This window comes from Amblyraja radiata, chromosome 31 (assembly GCF_010909765.2).
Source record: "Amblyraja radiata isolate CabotCenter1 chromosome 31, sAmbRad1.1.pri, whole genome shotgun sequence".
Taxonomy (NCBI): Eukaryota; Metazoa; Chordata; class Chondrichthyes; order Rajiformes; family Rajidae; genus Amblyraja; species Amblyraja radiata.
Window position 1 is genome coordinate 31,227,441 of NC_045986.1, and position 14,505 is coordinate 31,241,945.

Here is a 14,505-nt window from a genome sequence, read left to right on the forward strand (position 1 = left end):
TTCTGACCTTTGCACTGAAATGAAAGTAACTTTTAACAACTATCACCAGAAGACAGGTTTTTTTTTTTAAAAAGGGGGCTCTCCCAGCCAGCAGATGTCAATGTCTGAGGAGCCTTCAGGGCTTCTTTTGTAAAGGCTGCTTTTCCTTGCTGAGCTGTGTGTCCATGACTGATTGTGAATAGAGGGGCTGTCACATCATGTCACAGACTCAGGGGCAGATTTACATTTTAACCTCACGGCGGGTGGGCTGGAATATAAGGAGAAAAAAAACCCTACAGAAAATAACCCAGTCTCCCCCCCCAAAATAACACATTTGCAACAACACCAATCATTTCTTCCCAATTAAACGAATCCAGGTACTTAAAGTTGATCTGCAAGAAAGGAGGGGGTGGTAAAAAAGAAGCTAGGCACTTTTGTGCAGCGTTTGGAGATGTGAGGAGGGAAAGGCGGAAGTTTGATGCTTTAATTATTTAGGAAAATATATATAAAAGAGGCAGACAGATGTGAGGCGGGTCCACGTGTGGGGTTTTTTTTTTCAGACACACAGAGATCTATTGTTCAGATCAATAAAAAGGGCAGTCTGAGTGGAAATAAAAAGAGACAAATCTTTGGATTTAAAACCCGACAGAGAGAGAGAAAGAAAGTAAAGGGGAAAAACAAAAAAGAAAGAATTACAATTTGCGACTTTCAATCAAGTTGGTGGATATTTAACCACTTGGAGAAAGAGTTTGTTTTGTGGAGGGGGGGGAGAGGAAGAACGGTTCATCTAGGAACGATTTTTCTGTTGCCGGAAAAGAATTGAGGGTTTAATTTAATTTTGTTGTGTTGTGTGTTGAGCCCGTTCCGCCGCCACCGCCGCCGCCTGAGACAAAGATGCCTCGCAAGAAGGTGGAGAAGAAGAAATTAAAGGGTGGAAGGAAGAGGGAGAGAGACTTCAGCGACGAGGAGGACGTGGAGCTGGAGAACTCGGGCAAGAAGCTGGGCAAGCCGGCGCTGCAGACCGTCACCGAGCCCGACGAGACCAAGGAGAAAATAGTAAGCGAGCCCGCGGCTCGGCGGCCGGCCTTCACTTTTAACAACTCCCCGCAAACTCCCGCTTCCTGCTGCTTTTACTTTACTCTTTTCTAAAAGTGTGTAAAAGTTTGTTTTGTTTTGAGAGGGGGAGGAAAGGGAAGAAAGCAACTTTTTCTCTGTGTGTGTCTGTGTGTTGGGGGCAACAAAGGCGACTTGACTCTTGCGCTGGTGTTTGGTGTTTTATTTAGGTGAATGTACTTTTATTTCCAGGGATCTAACTGTGTATTTGTGTTGGTTTGTTTCTAATTGAGGGTTTTATTTTAAATGCGTATTTTATTTGGGAGTTTTTAAATTTTGTTTGTGAGGTGACCCGCCCGCCGCTTGTTTAATTCATTTAATTCGGATGTGTTTTGTTGTTGTTTTATTTCTCTTGTTGGTTTGGTTTATGTCTCTATATATTTTTAAATCCCTTTCTTCTCTCTCCCCCCCCCCCCCCCCCCCCCCCGGGACCGTCCACCTCCCTCAACAACCTCCGCCATCGCTTCCCTCCGTCTCCCCTCCAGACAAAGAGACGCCGGCGGACAGAAGGACAGACAGACTGTCTACAAAGACATCTCCCCCAGCCCGCCCCACCTCCCGCACCCCTTACCCCGGGCCGAGGGAAGGCAGCGGGCCGCCGGCTGCCCCACCGGCCCGAGGCCGGGGCTTGTGACCTGTGACTAGGCCGCACACCGGCGGGCGGGCGGGCGGGAGCGCGGCTCGAACCCTCGCCTCCCCCCTGATTCACACCAACCTCACTCGTTTATCTTAACATTAAATCCTTTCACATTTCTCTAAAACATCTCAGTTTTTTTCCCCACTCAAACTCCGTCGGTGCAACTTATTTATTTATTTGTGCTTTTACCTTTTTTTTTTCCTCCACCCCCTCCCTTACATTTCTCCTGAAGTGGCGACAGATGATGAATATTAACTTTGTTCTCGCTTTGGTAGAGGGGGGGGGGGGAACATTATAAAATATTTTTTGTCCTTTTCCCGCCGCTCTAATTTCCCGCCATTTCCCCCGGTGCGGGAGGCGGGCGGTGCGCATGCGCGGGCGGGCCCGGGCCCCACTCACTGCAAGCCTCCTCCATCTCCTCCTCCTCTATCTCCATCTCCTCCTCCTCCATCTCCTCTATCTCCTCCTCTATCTCCATCTCCTCCTCCTCTATCTCCATCTCCTCCTCCTCTATCTCCATCTCCTCCTCCTCTATCTCCTCCTCCTCAATCTCCATCTCCTCTATCTCCATCTCCATCTCCTCTATCTCCATCTCCATCTCCTCCTCCACCTCTATCTCCATCTCCATCTCCTCCTCTATCTCCATCTCCTCCTCCTCTATCTCCATCTCCTCCTCCTCTATCTCCATCTCCTCCTCCTCCTCTATCTCCATCTCCTCCTCCTCCTCTATCTCCATCTCCTCCTCCTCCTCCATCTCCATCTTCATGCATTAGTGTCGTGACAAGGTGGGTTGTATTTTCCCCGCTGGAGACTGTGTCAGCACTGTTACTAGAATTTTTCATCGTAAGGCAGATGACCCAAGAGTAGGGGGTTTTGCAGATGGTGAAGAAACTAGTGACAATAGTGGAGCCCGGTTCCAGAGGAGGTAGTTGAGGCAGGGACAATCCCAACGTTTAAGAAACAGTTCGACAGGTACATGGACAGGACAGGTTTGGAGCGATATTGGGCCAAATGCAGGCAGGTGAGACTAGTGTAGCTGTTGACTGGTGTGGGCCGAAGGGCCTGTTTCCACAAGATGGTTTGTCAAAAATTGCAGCAGGATCTTGATCAGTTGGCTAGGTGGACTGAGGAATGGTTGATGGAGTTTAATACAGATGAGTGCTAGCTGTTGCATATTGGAAAGTCTAAGCAGGGCAGGACTTACAAAGTGAATAGCAGGATTCTAGGGAGTGTTGTAGAGCAGAGGGATCTAGCAGTGCAGGTAGTTCAAAAGGGAACTGCAGATGCTGGAATATCGAAGGTACACAAAATTGCTGGGGAAACTCAGCGGGTGCAGCAGCATCTATGGAGCGAAGGAAATAGGCGACGTTTCGGGCCGAAACCCTTCTTCAGTCTGAAGAAGGGTTTCGGCCCGAAACGTCGCCTATTTCCTTCGCTCCATAGATGCTGCTGCACCCGCTGAGTTTCCCCAGCAATTTTGTGTACCTAGCAGTGCAGGTACACAGTTCCTTCAAAGCGTTGGTCTTTGTCAGTCGGAGCACTGAGGATAGACATTTATAGTATTGTGTTCACTTTTGGGCACCATGTTATAGCAAAGATGTTGTCAAGCTGGAAAGGGTACAGAGAAGATTTACGAGACTGTTGCCAGGACTCGAGGTCCTGAGCAATGGGTAGAGGTTTTGAAAGCCTGGACATTATAGGGTGATTTCACGAAAGGTCACTGGATCATAGATCCTCACCCACGTGACCGCAATTTAAAAAAAAATAAACACAAAGGGTGGTGTGTGTATGGAACGAGCTGCCGGAGTATGCAGTTGAGGCAGGTACTGTCACTACATTTAAGAACCATGTACCTGCTTAAATGTTTCACGATATTATACACCTCGATAAGATCACCCCTCATCCTGCTGCGCTCTAAGGAATTTGCTCACTGTATTTCATCAAAGGCATTATTGATGTTTTGATGAAATGCAGTGAGCAAACGCGATAAAATCCCGATATTTTCGATCTTTATATCTGCACGGCCAACAACTTCCGCTGTTATTTTCCCTTCAGCGCTCTCTTGTCTTTACCTTCGTTTTTCTTTATCTTCTGGACTTAAGTAAGATAACTGTCTCACGGTCACCCCCGACTGGCACAGTTATTTACAGCTCAAAAACTAACCGTTTTCGCGGTTTTTAACGGGTGTGAAAGTTCGAGTTTCTAGCATCAATAACATGTACTGGAAGTGACGTTTGTAACCCAGTTACATTTTGCGGTCACGTGGGTGAGGATCTATGATCCCGTGACCTTTCGTGAAATCACCCTATTCCTTAGAGCGCAGCAGGATGAGGGGTGATCTTATCGAGGTGTATAATATCGTGAAACATTTAAGCAGGTACATGGTTCTTAAATGTAGTGACAGTACCTGCCTCAACTGCCTCCTCCGGCAGCTCGTTCCATACACACACCACCCTTTGTGTTTATAAAAAAAAAAATGTTTTAAGTTACCCAAAAAGGTTCCTGTCAAATCTTTCCCTCCTCACCTTAAACCTATTTCCTCTGGTTCTAGATTCCACTGCTCTGGGCAAGAGACTTCATTTGAGCCTTTCGGCTATTAAATATTACAGTGCTCTTGCATATCAATTTCACTTCACCACTAGTTACCATCTCATCTACGTCTTCTCCCAAAGGTCTCTATCTCAGTGTTGAAAATACACTGGGAGTATTCATGGTCACCTCAGCATGCTGAGTTGCTCTGGCTCTGAATTTCCGAGCAACTTGGGTGACCACTAAACGGTGGCACAACAGTGCAGCAGTTGGAGGTACACAAAAATGCTGGAGAAACTCAGCGGGTGCAGCAGCATCTATGGAGCGAAGGAAATAGGCAACGTTTCGGGCCGAAACCCTTCTTCAGCGGGTGCAGCAGTTGGTGTTGCCGACAAGCATCTATGTAATCCTGACCGAGTTGGTATCTTCTTGACACTAGTTTTTCACCAGTTTCCTCTCGTATCCCAAAGACATACTGGAAATTAGCAACTTTTAATTATCCCCCATGTGCCAAAACCATCAAAGGGAATAAAAGAATAATTTGCACCATTTGAGGAAAAAGAGTGGGTGAAGGGAACTTGTGGCATTGGTTGGGCCTGGACTCCAGAACTAAAGGGCAGCCTGTGTCTTATGTTAGTGAAAAGACTTAATTGGCAGAGAGCTAGACATTAGCTTTAAAACTAACTTTATTTGTTCATCTTTGAGTGAGAGGGATATTTGACTTTTAGCTTGGTTCTTCTTACCACTGGGAGGACCCTATTAACAAATGTGCACGTGGTTTTGTGTTTTGTATTGTGAGGTGCGGTATATCATCCTGATTTTAAGCTTGTATTTATATAATTAAAAATATGGACTCGACATAACAAGGCCCAACAAAATGAATAGATCTTCAATATCATTCTATTTAAATTGCTGATAGTGCTGCCATGAAATAATACATCTGTATTTTATTTGGAGTGTCTTATCATTGGATTTCTTCCACTTAATTAATGTTTGTAATTTTTTTTTTTCCGTTCGAAGCCTTCTGTATCTGAGCCTGATCTTTGCATTGCATCTCAAATTGCTGCACTTGTTGAATCTTTAAAATAGTTCCTTGGATTTGTTGTTTTTGATACACCGTGTGATTAAACTGGTTTGGACCGGGGTGGGAGTGAACACTTGACGTAACAATGTGGAGTCTTTGCATGTGGCCTTGGTGAGATTTGTGCAGATCAAGGTTGACTCCTTGATTGTGCTACAATGTGGAGCACACAGTGTTTGCCTTGGGGCCCTGAAACGTTTGTCATTAAACAGCAGTTCCCAACCTTTACGTGTCCTACTTCTCAGCTACTTCAACAAGTTGCTCTTAAGGAGTTTGGGTAACTTGGGGATTTCTGAGAATTGCTTGCAGTCCCAACAATCAAGGATGTTTATTTATGAAGATGCAGGAGCAGGCTATTCTGCCCATCAGGTCTATGCTAGCACTCATCAGATTCCACATTTCTAATTACTCCCTCGTCTTTTTTTACCCTGCAGATTATTCCTCCCACTCTTGTGCTCAACTTTTTATTCCCTATTCTATTATCTATATTAAGGGTAGTTTACAGAAGCCAATTAACATACCGGAATAGTTTTGGGATCTGGGAGGAACCCAGAGAACTTGGCAGAAACTTGCACAGTCACGGAGAAATATGTGTAAACAGAAGTCGGGATCAAGTCGAGTTCCTGGAGCTGTGAGCTAACAGATAGATCTGCTGCTGTGTCATCCATGTATTTTAGAGTGCCTTGTTCATTTTCACCCTTTCTGCAAACTTGTTAATATTTCTAAGTCTCAGTTTGGGATCCACTGATGCAGACTATTTGTGCAGGGATTGTTCTTTCCTCGGATGTTATTTATAGGACATAATATAATTGTATTTTGGGAGTATTGACAATCCCAGATGTAACCTGAAAGAATGGAGAGACATAAAACTGCAGTTGCTGGAATCTTGATCAAATCACAAAGTGCTGGAGGAACACAGCGGGTCCGGACTGGACAGGCAATGTTTCGAGTCGGGACCCTTCCTCATACTGATAACCCTGAAAGTTTCTTTCGTGATTTGGAAGTTCAGTTTATTGTCACGTGTAGCGAGGTACAGTGAAAAGCTTTTTGTTGCGTGCTAACCAGTCAGAGGTCCCAATCCGACCTCTCTGTCCTGGGTCTCCTCCATTGCCAGAGTGAGCAACAGCGGATATTGGAGGAACAGCACCTCGTATTCCGTCTGGGGACCTTGCGTCCTTATGGCATTAACATTGAATTCTCCCAATTTGGCTAGCCCGTGCTGTCTCCTCCCCTTCCTTAACCCTCTAGCTGTCTCCTCCCACCCTCCCATCCGCCCGCCCTCGGGCTCCTCCTCCTCCTCCCCTTTTCCTTCTTTCTTTCCCCACCCCCCATCAGTCTGAAGAAGGGTTTCGGCCCGAAACGTCGCCTATTTCCTTCGCTCCATAGATGCTGCTGCACCCGCTGAGTTTCCCCAGCAATTTTGTGTACCAGCAGGAAGACAATACATGATTAGTAGTAGTTTTATTGGCAGAAATGACTTTGCTTTTCTGCACCCAGTTTTCAGTAGTTTGAGGAACTCTGGCGGTTTCCTCCCATAAAACCAGCATTTTTAAATTTTTTTTTACTACAATCTTGTTTAGTTGCAGATTTTAATTTCCATTGATTTAACTTAGTTTAATTCCTTGATCCCATAGAAGAATTTGAATTTCTAGCTCAAAGTCAGTCCATATCTGTGGAATTCTTTGCCTCGGGTGGCTGTGGAGGCAAAGTCAGTGGATATATTTAAGGCAGATAGATAGATTCTTGATTAGTACGGTCGGAGATTATGGGGAGAAGGCAGGAGAATGGGGTTAGGAGGGAGAGATAAATCAGCCATGATTGAATGGTGGAGTTGACGATGTGCCAAATGGCCTAATTCTACTATCACATGATCATTGATAAAAGTACTATGCTTTTGTAAACTAATATGGAGAACTGTATTTGCAAATTGTGTAGTTTGTTAAAAGGCATGTTCTTTAAACAAACATTTGCAGTTGATATTCAGTAGGTTGACTTTTAATAGGAATTAAATGTGTTTTCATTATACATATTAATGTTGGACAATGTAATTCCATCATGTCAAATATTGCTGTGGTCATTTGTTTTGTAAACTTGACGACAAATTAGTTACTAATGTTAAACTTTTAGAAAGTGACCAATTTGGCATTGGAGATTTCTCAATGACATTGGCCAGAACTTTTTAAAAGGCAGATGGCATAATTTAATAACTGATCGCAAAAACCTGCAGGAAATGAAAAGGCCTGTCAAAGATTCTATTTGGATGAATAGTTGCGTGCACTTCAGCAGTGTGGCCAGTGTTGTGGTTCGCAGAGTGTTAAGAGCTGGGGACATAAGCATTAAATATGCTTTAAATGCAAAATATAGATCCCCGGTTACTCCAAGGTCATCTTGCCTGTGTTGGAAGTCAAACTACAGAGATGAACTGATAACTTCAAAAGAAAAGTTTAAATATTTTATTTTGGGATGCTGTTTAGAAAGAGTTGATATCATTGGTGCGTAAAGTGCTGGAGTAACTCGGGCAGGCAGCATCTCTAGAGAACATTACGGGCAGCATGGTGGCAAAGAGTTAGAGCTACTGCCTTAATGCCAGAGACCCGGGTTCGATCCTGACTACGGGTGCTTATCTAAAAGGAGTTTCTACGTTCTCTCCGTGACCTGCGTGGGTTTTCTCCGAGATTTTCAGTTTTCTCCCACACTCCAAAGACGTACAAGTTTGTAGGTTAATTGCCTTGCTGTAAAATGTAAAAATTGTCCCAGGTATGTGTGGGGTAGTGTTAATGTGTGGGAATCGCTGATCGGTGCAGGCTTGGTGGGCTGAAGGGCTTGTTTTTGTGCTATATCTCTAAACTAAAAGCATGGATAGGTGACGTTTTGATCTGAAGCATCGCCTATTTCCAGAATATAGAAACGAGGAACTGCAAATACTTTTGTCATTTTGTTTATTAACCAACAAGTGCATTTCCTTGTTTCTATGTTCTGGGTATCATGGTTTTAGCTTGCAAACAAAGTATTAGATAGGAAGCGTGGCAAGATTCTTGCACCAGTTTACATTTTGAGCATTCCAATATTAAATTCAATTTGGTCTTAATGTTTTAATCTCTTAAGCTTGGCCCGTATATCAACCTTGCTACAATGGTATGTGCTTTGCTAATTTTGAATTGTCGTGAGCATCAGTAGCATAATTGTGGGATTTGAATTTCCAACCCCACGCATTACACAGCCGTGAAACGCAAACAAATGGTGGAAACCGCCTTCAGTCAATCAGTTAGCATCCTGCTGAGAAAGCAGATGTCACCATTACAGGGCAGACCTTTTGACAGTTCTTGTCTCAGATTTCCAGTACGCAATTGTTTCCTGTGCAATGTGCAGCAGAGCAGGGAGGGAGAAGATTCCCAGAATGTAAACACTAGCGTGGTTCATGGTCTGTCTTTTCCTTGACTACTTTGCAGTTCTATATCCAATGGTGCATAACTTCATCAGTTTTGAAGTAATCTCAGATTTTAGGGCTTTGACAGATGAAGGTTAGAGTAGTGTTGGTGGAACTGTATTCGCGTATGAGTGAGCCCAGACTTCGATGGTCCTGTGTCTCTGAGATGGAGATGAGGTGAGATTATGGTGGTGATAGGACCATGGAGAGATCTGAAAACGAAAAAGGGAATTACATTCCTCTTTGCTTAATTTGGAGCCATTGTACATTGGAAAGCAAATGGTTGATGCGGAACGGGACTTGGTGTAAGTTAGGCAGTGGGCAACAGGGATTTGAAGAATGCAAATCCAGGGTACAATAATTAAAATAGTCAAGTCTAGAAATCTGACAAAGATTTTTGGCAGCAGTGAGTTGAGACGGGGTCAGAGTTTGTCCATGCAAAATGGAACAGTAGATTTGTGGCCTTGGAGACGACACGGACTTCCACTGTCCAGAATAAACACAAAAATGTTGGAGTAACTAGCGGGTGAGACAGCATCTCTGGAAAAAGGGAATTTCAGGTCGAGGCCCTTATTCAGACTGTCTAGAGCCCAGTTTAATTCTGGAAATCATTTGGGAAGGGGATGGAGTCTGCTATGGCTTGGTAAGTGTGACAGCCACTGAAGTCGACGTTTCCCCAGTGATTTAATTGAAGGAAATTTTATGCAGATCCACTTTTGGATGTCTGCCAAACTGTCTGCCAGTATAATGAAGTTGGAAGGGATTGAAATACACTGGGTTTTATCTGTGCCATCCAGGAATGGAAATGTAAGTGTTAAAAACCCTCTCCCTGCTTCCACTTCACATCTGTAAGGAAGAGAGAGGAGCTTGGCACCACCGATCATTAGTGTTAATACCAGTTAATCGGTTACCTCTGTTGCTTCAATCACTTCCCCATCGTGTCAGCAAACTTCCTCAAGAGATTTTCCCATCGTTCTTGGCCCTGAATCTGAATAATTTCATCTTTTATTTCCCTCTCAATCTTAAATCCTACTTTCACTTTATGCCCTTGAATTACTGCCCCCTCCCAGCCACACCAGTCTTCTCTCCCCAAGGCCCACATTAGCTGATGTGCTTCTCTCACCTTGGGTATTATTTTCCCCTCCTTCAAATCTAATGGTATTGTCTCTCAAATCCTTTGGCCTTCTGTCCCTGATAGACCATATCCAGTTGGATTTCCAAGTCTGTTATGTGGCAACTGAATCATCCTACCACAACTAGAGAACTACTATCTACCTTATTGGTGACCCTCAGACTATCATTGATTGAACTTTACTGGCTTTATCTTGCACTAAATATTATTCCTTATCTAGTATCTATGCACTGTAAATTGCTCGATTGTAATCATGTATTGTCTTTCCGCTGACTGGTTAGCACGCAACAAAAGCTTTTCACTGTACCTCAGTACACGTAACAATAAACTCAAACTTTAAAGCAAAATCTGACTGGTCGCAGCTTTGAAGTGGCATATGAGCTTTGGCCCACATGCTGTGGCATCCCAATAAATGCTTCCTTTCAGCTCCTGGCATCGTGCCCGACACAGACATTGTGGGCTGAAGGCCTGTTTCTGTCCTGTACTGTCTGGCCTATCATGTATCCTTTAGGCTGCCTCAGCTTTTCTGCAGGAACGCTGATCTACCCTCTAGTCTTGACGGTTCCTGACTGACCTTCCATGGTCTACCCATAAACCTGGTTGTCATAGAAACATAGAACATAGGTGCATTCAGCCCTTCGAGCTAGCACCACCATTCAACGTGATCATGGCTGATCATCCACAATCAGTATTGCCTTCTCCCCATATTCCACTAGCCCTAAGAGCTCTATCCAACTCTCTTTTAAATGCATCCTGTGAATCGGTCTCCACTGCCTTCTGAGGTAAATAATTCCACAAATTCACAACTCTGGGTGAAAAAGTTTTTCCTCGTCTCAGTTCTAAATGATCTACCCCTTATTCTTAAACTGTGGCCCCTGGTTCTGGACTCCCCCAACATCGGGAACATGTTTCCTGCATCTAGCTTGTCCAATCCCTTAATAATTTTAAGGTGGACAAATGCTGGAGTAACACTGGCAGCATCTCTGGAGAGAAGGAATGGGTGATGTTCTGGGTCAAGATCCTTCTTCAGGCTGATTATATATGTTATCAGCCTATATAATTTATATGTTTCTATAAGATCCCCTCTCATCCATCTAAATTCCAGTCAAATTGTACCCACATCCTAACACACACTGTGTTTGCCCAGATTCCCTGTGCTCACTGACCTATATTGGCTTCTGGATAAGCACCACCTTGTGTTTAAAATGCTTCCCCTGGTTTCCCAGTCTCCTCTTGTTTTCTATGTACTTCTCCAGCTGTCCCCCTTTTTCTAAATTCCTCCAAGTCTGCTCTCTCAGGCATCCTTGTATGTCACTGTACAGTTCTGGCTGCAACTTTTTATCTGACAGTGTATAACCCTTTGGGATTGTCTCCCAAAATGTTTCTCTTCCACTTCAAAAGTTCACCGTAACTAATCTTTTGGTTATTTGCCAAATGACTTCCTTGTATAACTAAATGTCAGATTTTGGTACCCCTCCAACACAAAGTTTTGGGGCCATATTCGTACTGTATAAATGAAACTGGGCGCTGGAGGAAATACTTAACTGTTCTTGACAGAGATGGTGCAAGTGTTTTAATGTCATACGTTCCCAAATGGAACAATGAAATTATTACTTGCAGTAGCACAGCAGATGTGTAAATATAATTATCTCTGCCAGCACCATAATATACATCAACAAAAGGTTCAGTGTATGTAGAACAATAATAGTGACAATGCATCCGTATCTACATAGTTTGGGACTTATGTGGAGATTGTAGAGTCTTCTATATGCAATTTTTATTTTTCTAAATCCATTATCTGGTCACTGGATATGAAGTGTGGTGTCTTGCTTCTGTGTTCCTGGAATTTATCTCTTGTGACTTTTGCAATCTCGTAAACTAAATGTTTCTTTTATCGTTAATGTTTTTCTTGCAGAAACTAGAAGGATCCAAGTACAAAGGACAGCTGCTTATCTGTGGAGCCACAAACTGGGACTTGATTGGTCGTAAGGAAGTTCCTAAGCAACAAGGTAGGACTGGCACCTTCTCTGGATGCGATTGTACCCCAGCCTTGCTGATCTAGAGTTGCTCAAACTGCCTTACGGCATGAAATTACAACTTTGCATGACAAAACACACTTGCAACCAATCTGTTCAACAATGCCAGTGCACATGCTTGTGTGCGAATTGCCTTGCTATACATCTGTAGTCTGCATCAAACAAACAATTGCATCAGGGCACTGGGTCAATGGCTCTTTTTATTTAAAAATTTTTTTTAAAATAGTTTAAGAAGGAACTGCAGATGCTGGAAAATCAAAGGTAGACAAAAATGCTGGAGAAACTCAGCGGGTGAGGCAGCATCTATGGAGCGAAGTAAATGGGTAACGTTTCAGGTCGAAACCCTTCTTCAGACTCTTCAGATTCTTTTTAAAACAATCTAAATCATCCAGGCTTTTAAAAGGCTCCCTGCCAGGGGCAACAATGGCACAGCTGGTAGAGTTGATGCCTCACAAGGGTTCGATTCTGACATATGGTGCTGTTTTTGTGCAGTTTTCCCTATAATTGCATGCATTCCCCCTTGTGCTCTGGTTTTCGCCTACATCCCAAATATGTGCAGGTTTGCAGGTTAATTGGTCTCTGTAAATTGCCCCTCGTGTGTAGGGAGTGGATGAGAAAATGGGATAATGTAGAACTAGTGTGAACAGGTAGATGGGCAGTGTGGATTTGGTGGGCTGAGGACAATGTCTCTGTGCTGTATCTCTACACTATTGACTTTGCTTGCTAAATTTCCTTTTTTTGTGCTTTTCCCCCTTGAAAGTGGTTCAGAATCCTCCGTGCAGATGTGTGTGGGGGGGGTCCAGATGTCCAACACCTCCAGCAGAATTGCTGTCTTCCGATCAAAGTTGAAATCCTGCACAACAGCTCCCATCCCCAACATAAGGATGCATCCCAATCTCTCCAGTCTGCTCTCATCTACTTCCCCATCCAACACATTGCATATGGGCAAAGCAGGTCCCATCATAAAGAAATAAAAGACAAAAAGTGCTGGAGTAGCTCAGCGGGTCTGGCAGCATCTCTGGAGAACATGGATAGGCGATGATTTGGGTCAGGGGGCCGTTTTTAGACTGAAGAAGGGTGCAGACCTGAAATGTCATTATCGGTCTGAAGAAGGATCCCAACCCTAAATGTTGTCTGTCCATATTCTCCTCAGGTGCAGCTTGACCTGTTGAGTTGTGCGAGGACATTTGTGTCGTCTTCTGTAAACCAGCATCGACAGTTCCTTGCTGTATAAATAAATCAAACTTGGGCCCTTCTTAAGCGGCATGTTAATTCTGCTCCTATCACTTATGAACCTCCATCCTGTGCGTTATGGCTTCCAGCTCCTGTTCCAGGCCCAACCCAGATCTCAAGCACCTACACTCTTTCCACCACCTCTCACTGCCTCTAATTGTTGTCTGTAACTAATGAGCCACTAAAGATGGATGTCATCCAATGATGCTGCCTGGTTAACCTGTTTGGTTACTCCAGCATTTGGTTTCAACCAGCATTTGCAGTCCCTTTTTGTTACAATGAGCCACCAAGTTGACTTTAATTACAAATAGTTGGTAGTCATAAAGGCAGTATCTCAACATGTTAAGATTAGGTAAATTATTGCAAGGGTTATTATTACGGTGGATGTGACATGTACTTAGACACTAAATGCTGGAGTAACTCAGTGGGACAGGCAGCATCTATGGAGAGAAGGAATTGGTGACGTTTCGGGTCGAGACACTTCCCGATTTTATCTTTTCCCCAAAATCCACAAACAGAACTGCCGTGGCAGACCCATTGTTTCTCCTCTGACATGGATGTAGGCTGTACTTGTGAAATGCTGAGCGAATCACTGCTGTCGACTAGTCTAGAGGCACAGAGTCCACTTGTGGCCAGAGCCAAGGACCAAAACAATGGGTGATTGGTGGACCACCTTCACTATGCCCTTGCATTGTACAGAATGCCGCAACTCTAGCTAAACTTCCCCAATGTTCTCATGCAGGATTCTTTGTAAAGGCTATTCCAGCTGCATTTTTATTGTCTGAATCATTTGAGATCATACATTAACTGCAACCAGGGGGATAGATGTGACTACCCTCCCATTTGGCAGCGGCTCAGCTATATTACTTTGCTTGTAGTTTACATCTAATTTTTATCTACTGCAAGAGTCGATAACAATAAGTTTTGATAATATTACACCGACCGTGAGTTTACCTGTTACTTGGCTTGCCCGCATCAGCCTGTAACTTGCTGTAAACCATGCCAGCAGTGTTGGGCTTGTGATAAGGAAGTAATGAAATGCCAGCCAGGCAGTTATATAACAGTTTATTATCATGTTTGCTGCAATAACGTGCCAATAGTTTATCAATCTCTGGATTGTTTCAGTGGCTTACCGCAACTTGGGGCAGAACCTGTGGGGGCCAAATCGTTATGGCTGCCTCTCGGGGGTACGTGTGCGGACAGTGTCGTCGGGCGCGTGTGCTGCCCACAACCTCATCATTACCACAGAGGGCACCATCTGGAGCTGGGGTAAGTGGCTGGGAGCTGAGCCAGGGGTTATGGAGGGAGTGGGGTAAGTGGCTGGGAGCTGAGTGAGCG

The 14,505-nt window shown here is 44.1% G+C and overlaps 1 protein-coding gene across 1 annotated transcript in view; it reads left to right on the forward strand.

Annotated features, from left to right (window-relative positions):
- Nucleotides 1-295: 295 nt before the first annotated feature.
- rcc2 (regulator of chromosome condensation 2) overlaps nucleotides 296-14,505 on the forward strand; it is a 36,728-nt gene continuing 22,518 nt past the window's right edge. The window contains exons 1-3 of the mRNA XM_033048450.1: nucleotides 296-1,035; nucleotides 11,814-11,907; nucleotides 14,293-14,436. Coding sequence (XP_032904341.1) covers nucleotides 874-1,035; nucleotides 11,814-11,907; nucleotides 14,293-14,436 — 400 coding nt within the window. The 5' untranslated portion in view covers nucleotides 296-873. The remainder of the gene's footprint in view (nucleotides 1,036-11,813; nucleotides 11,908-14,292; nucleotides 14,437-14,505) is intronic.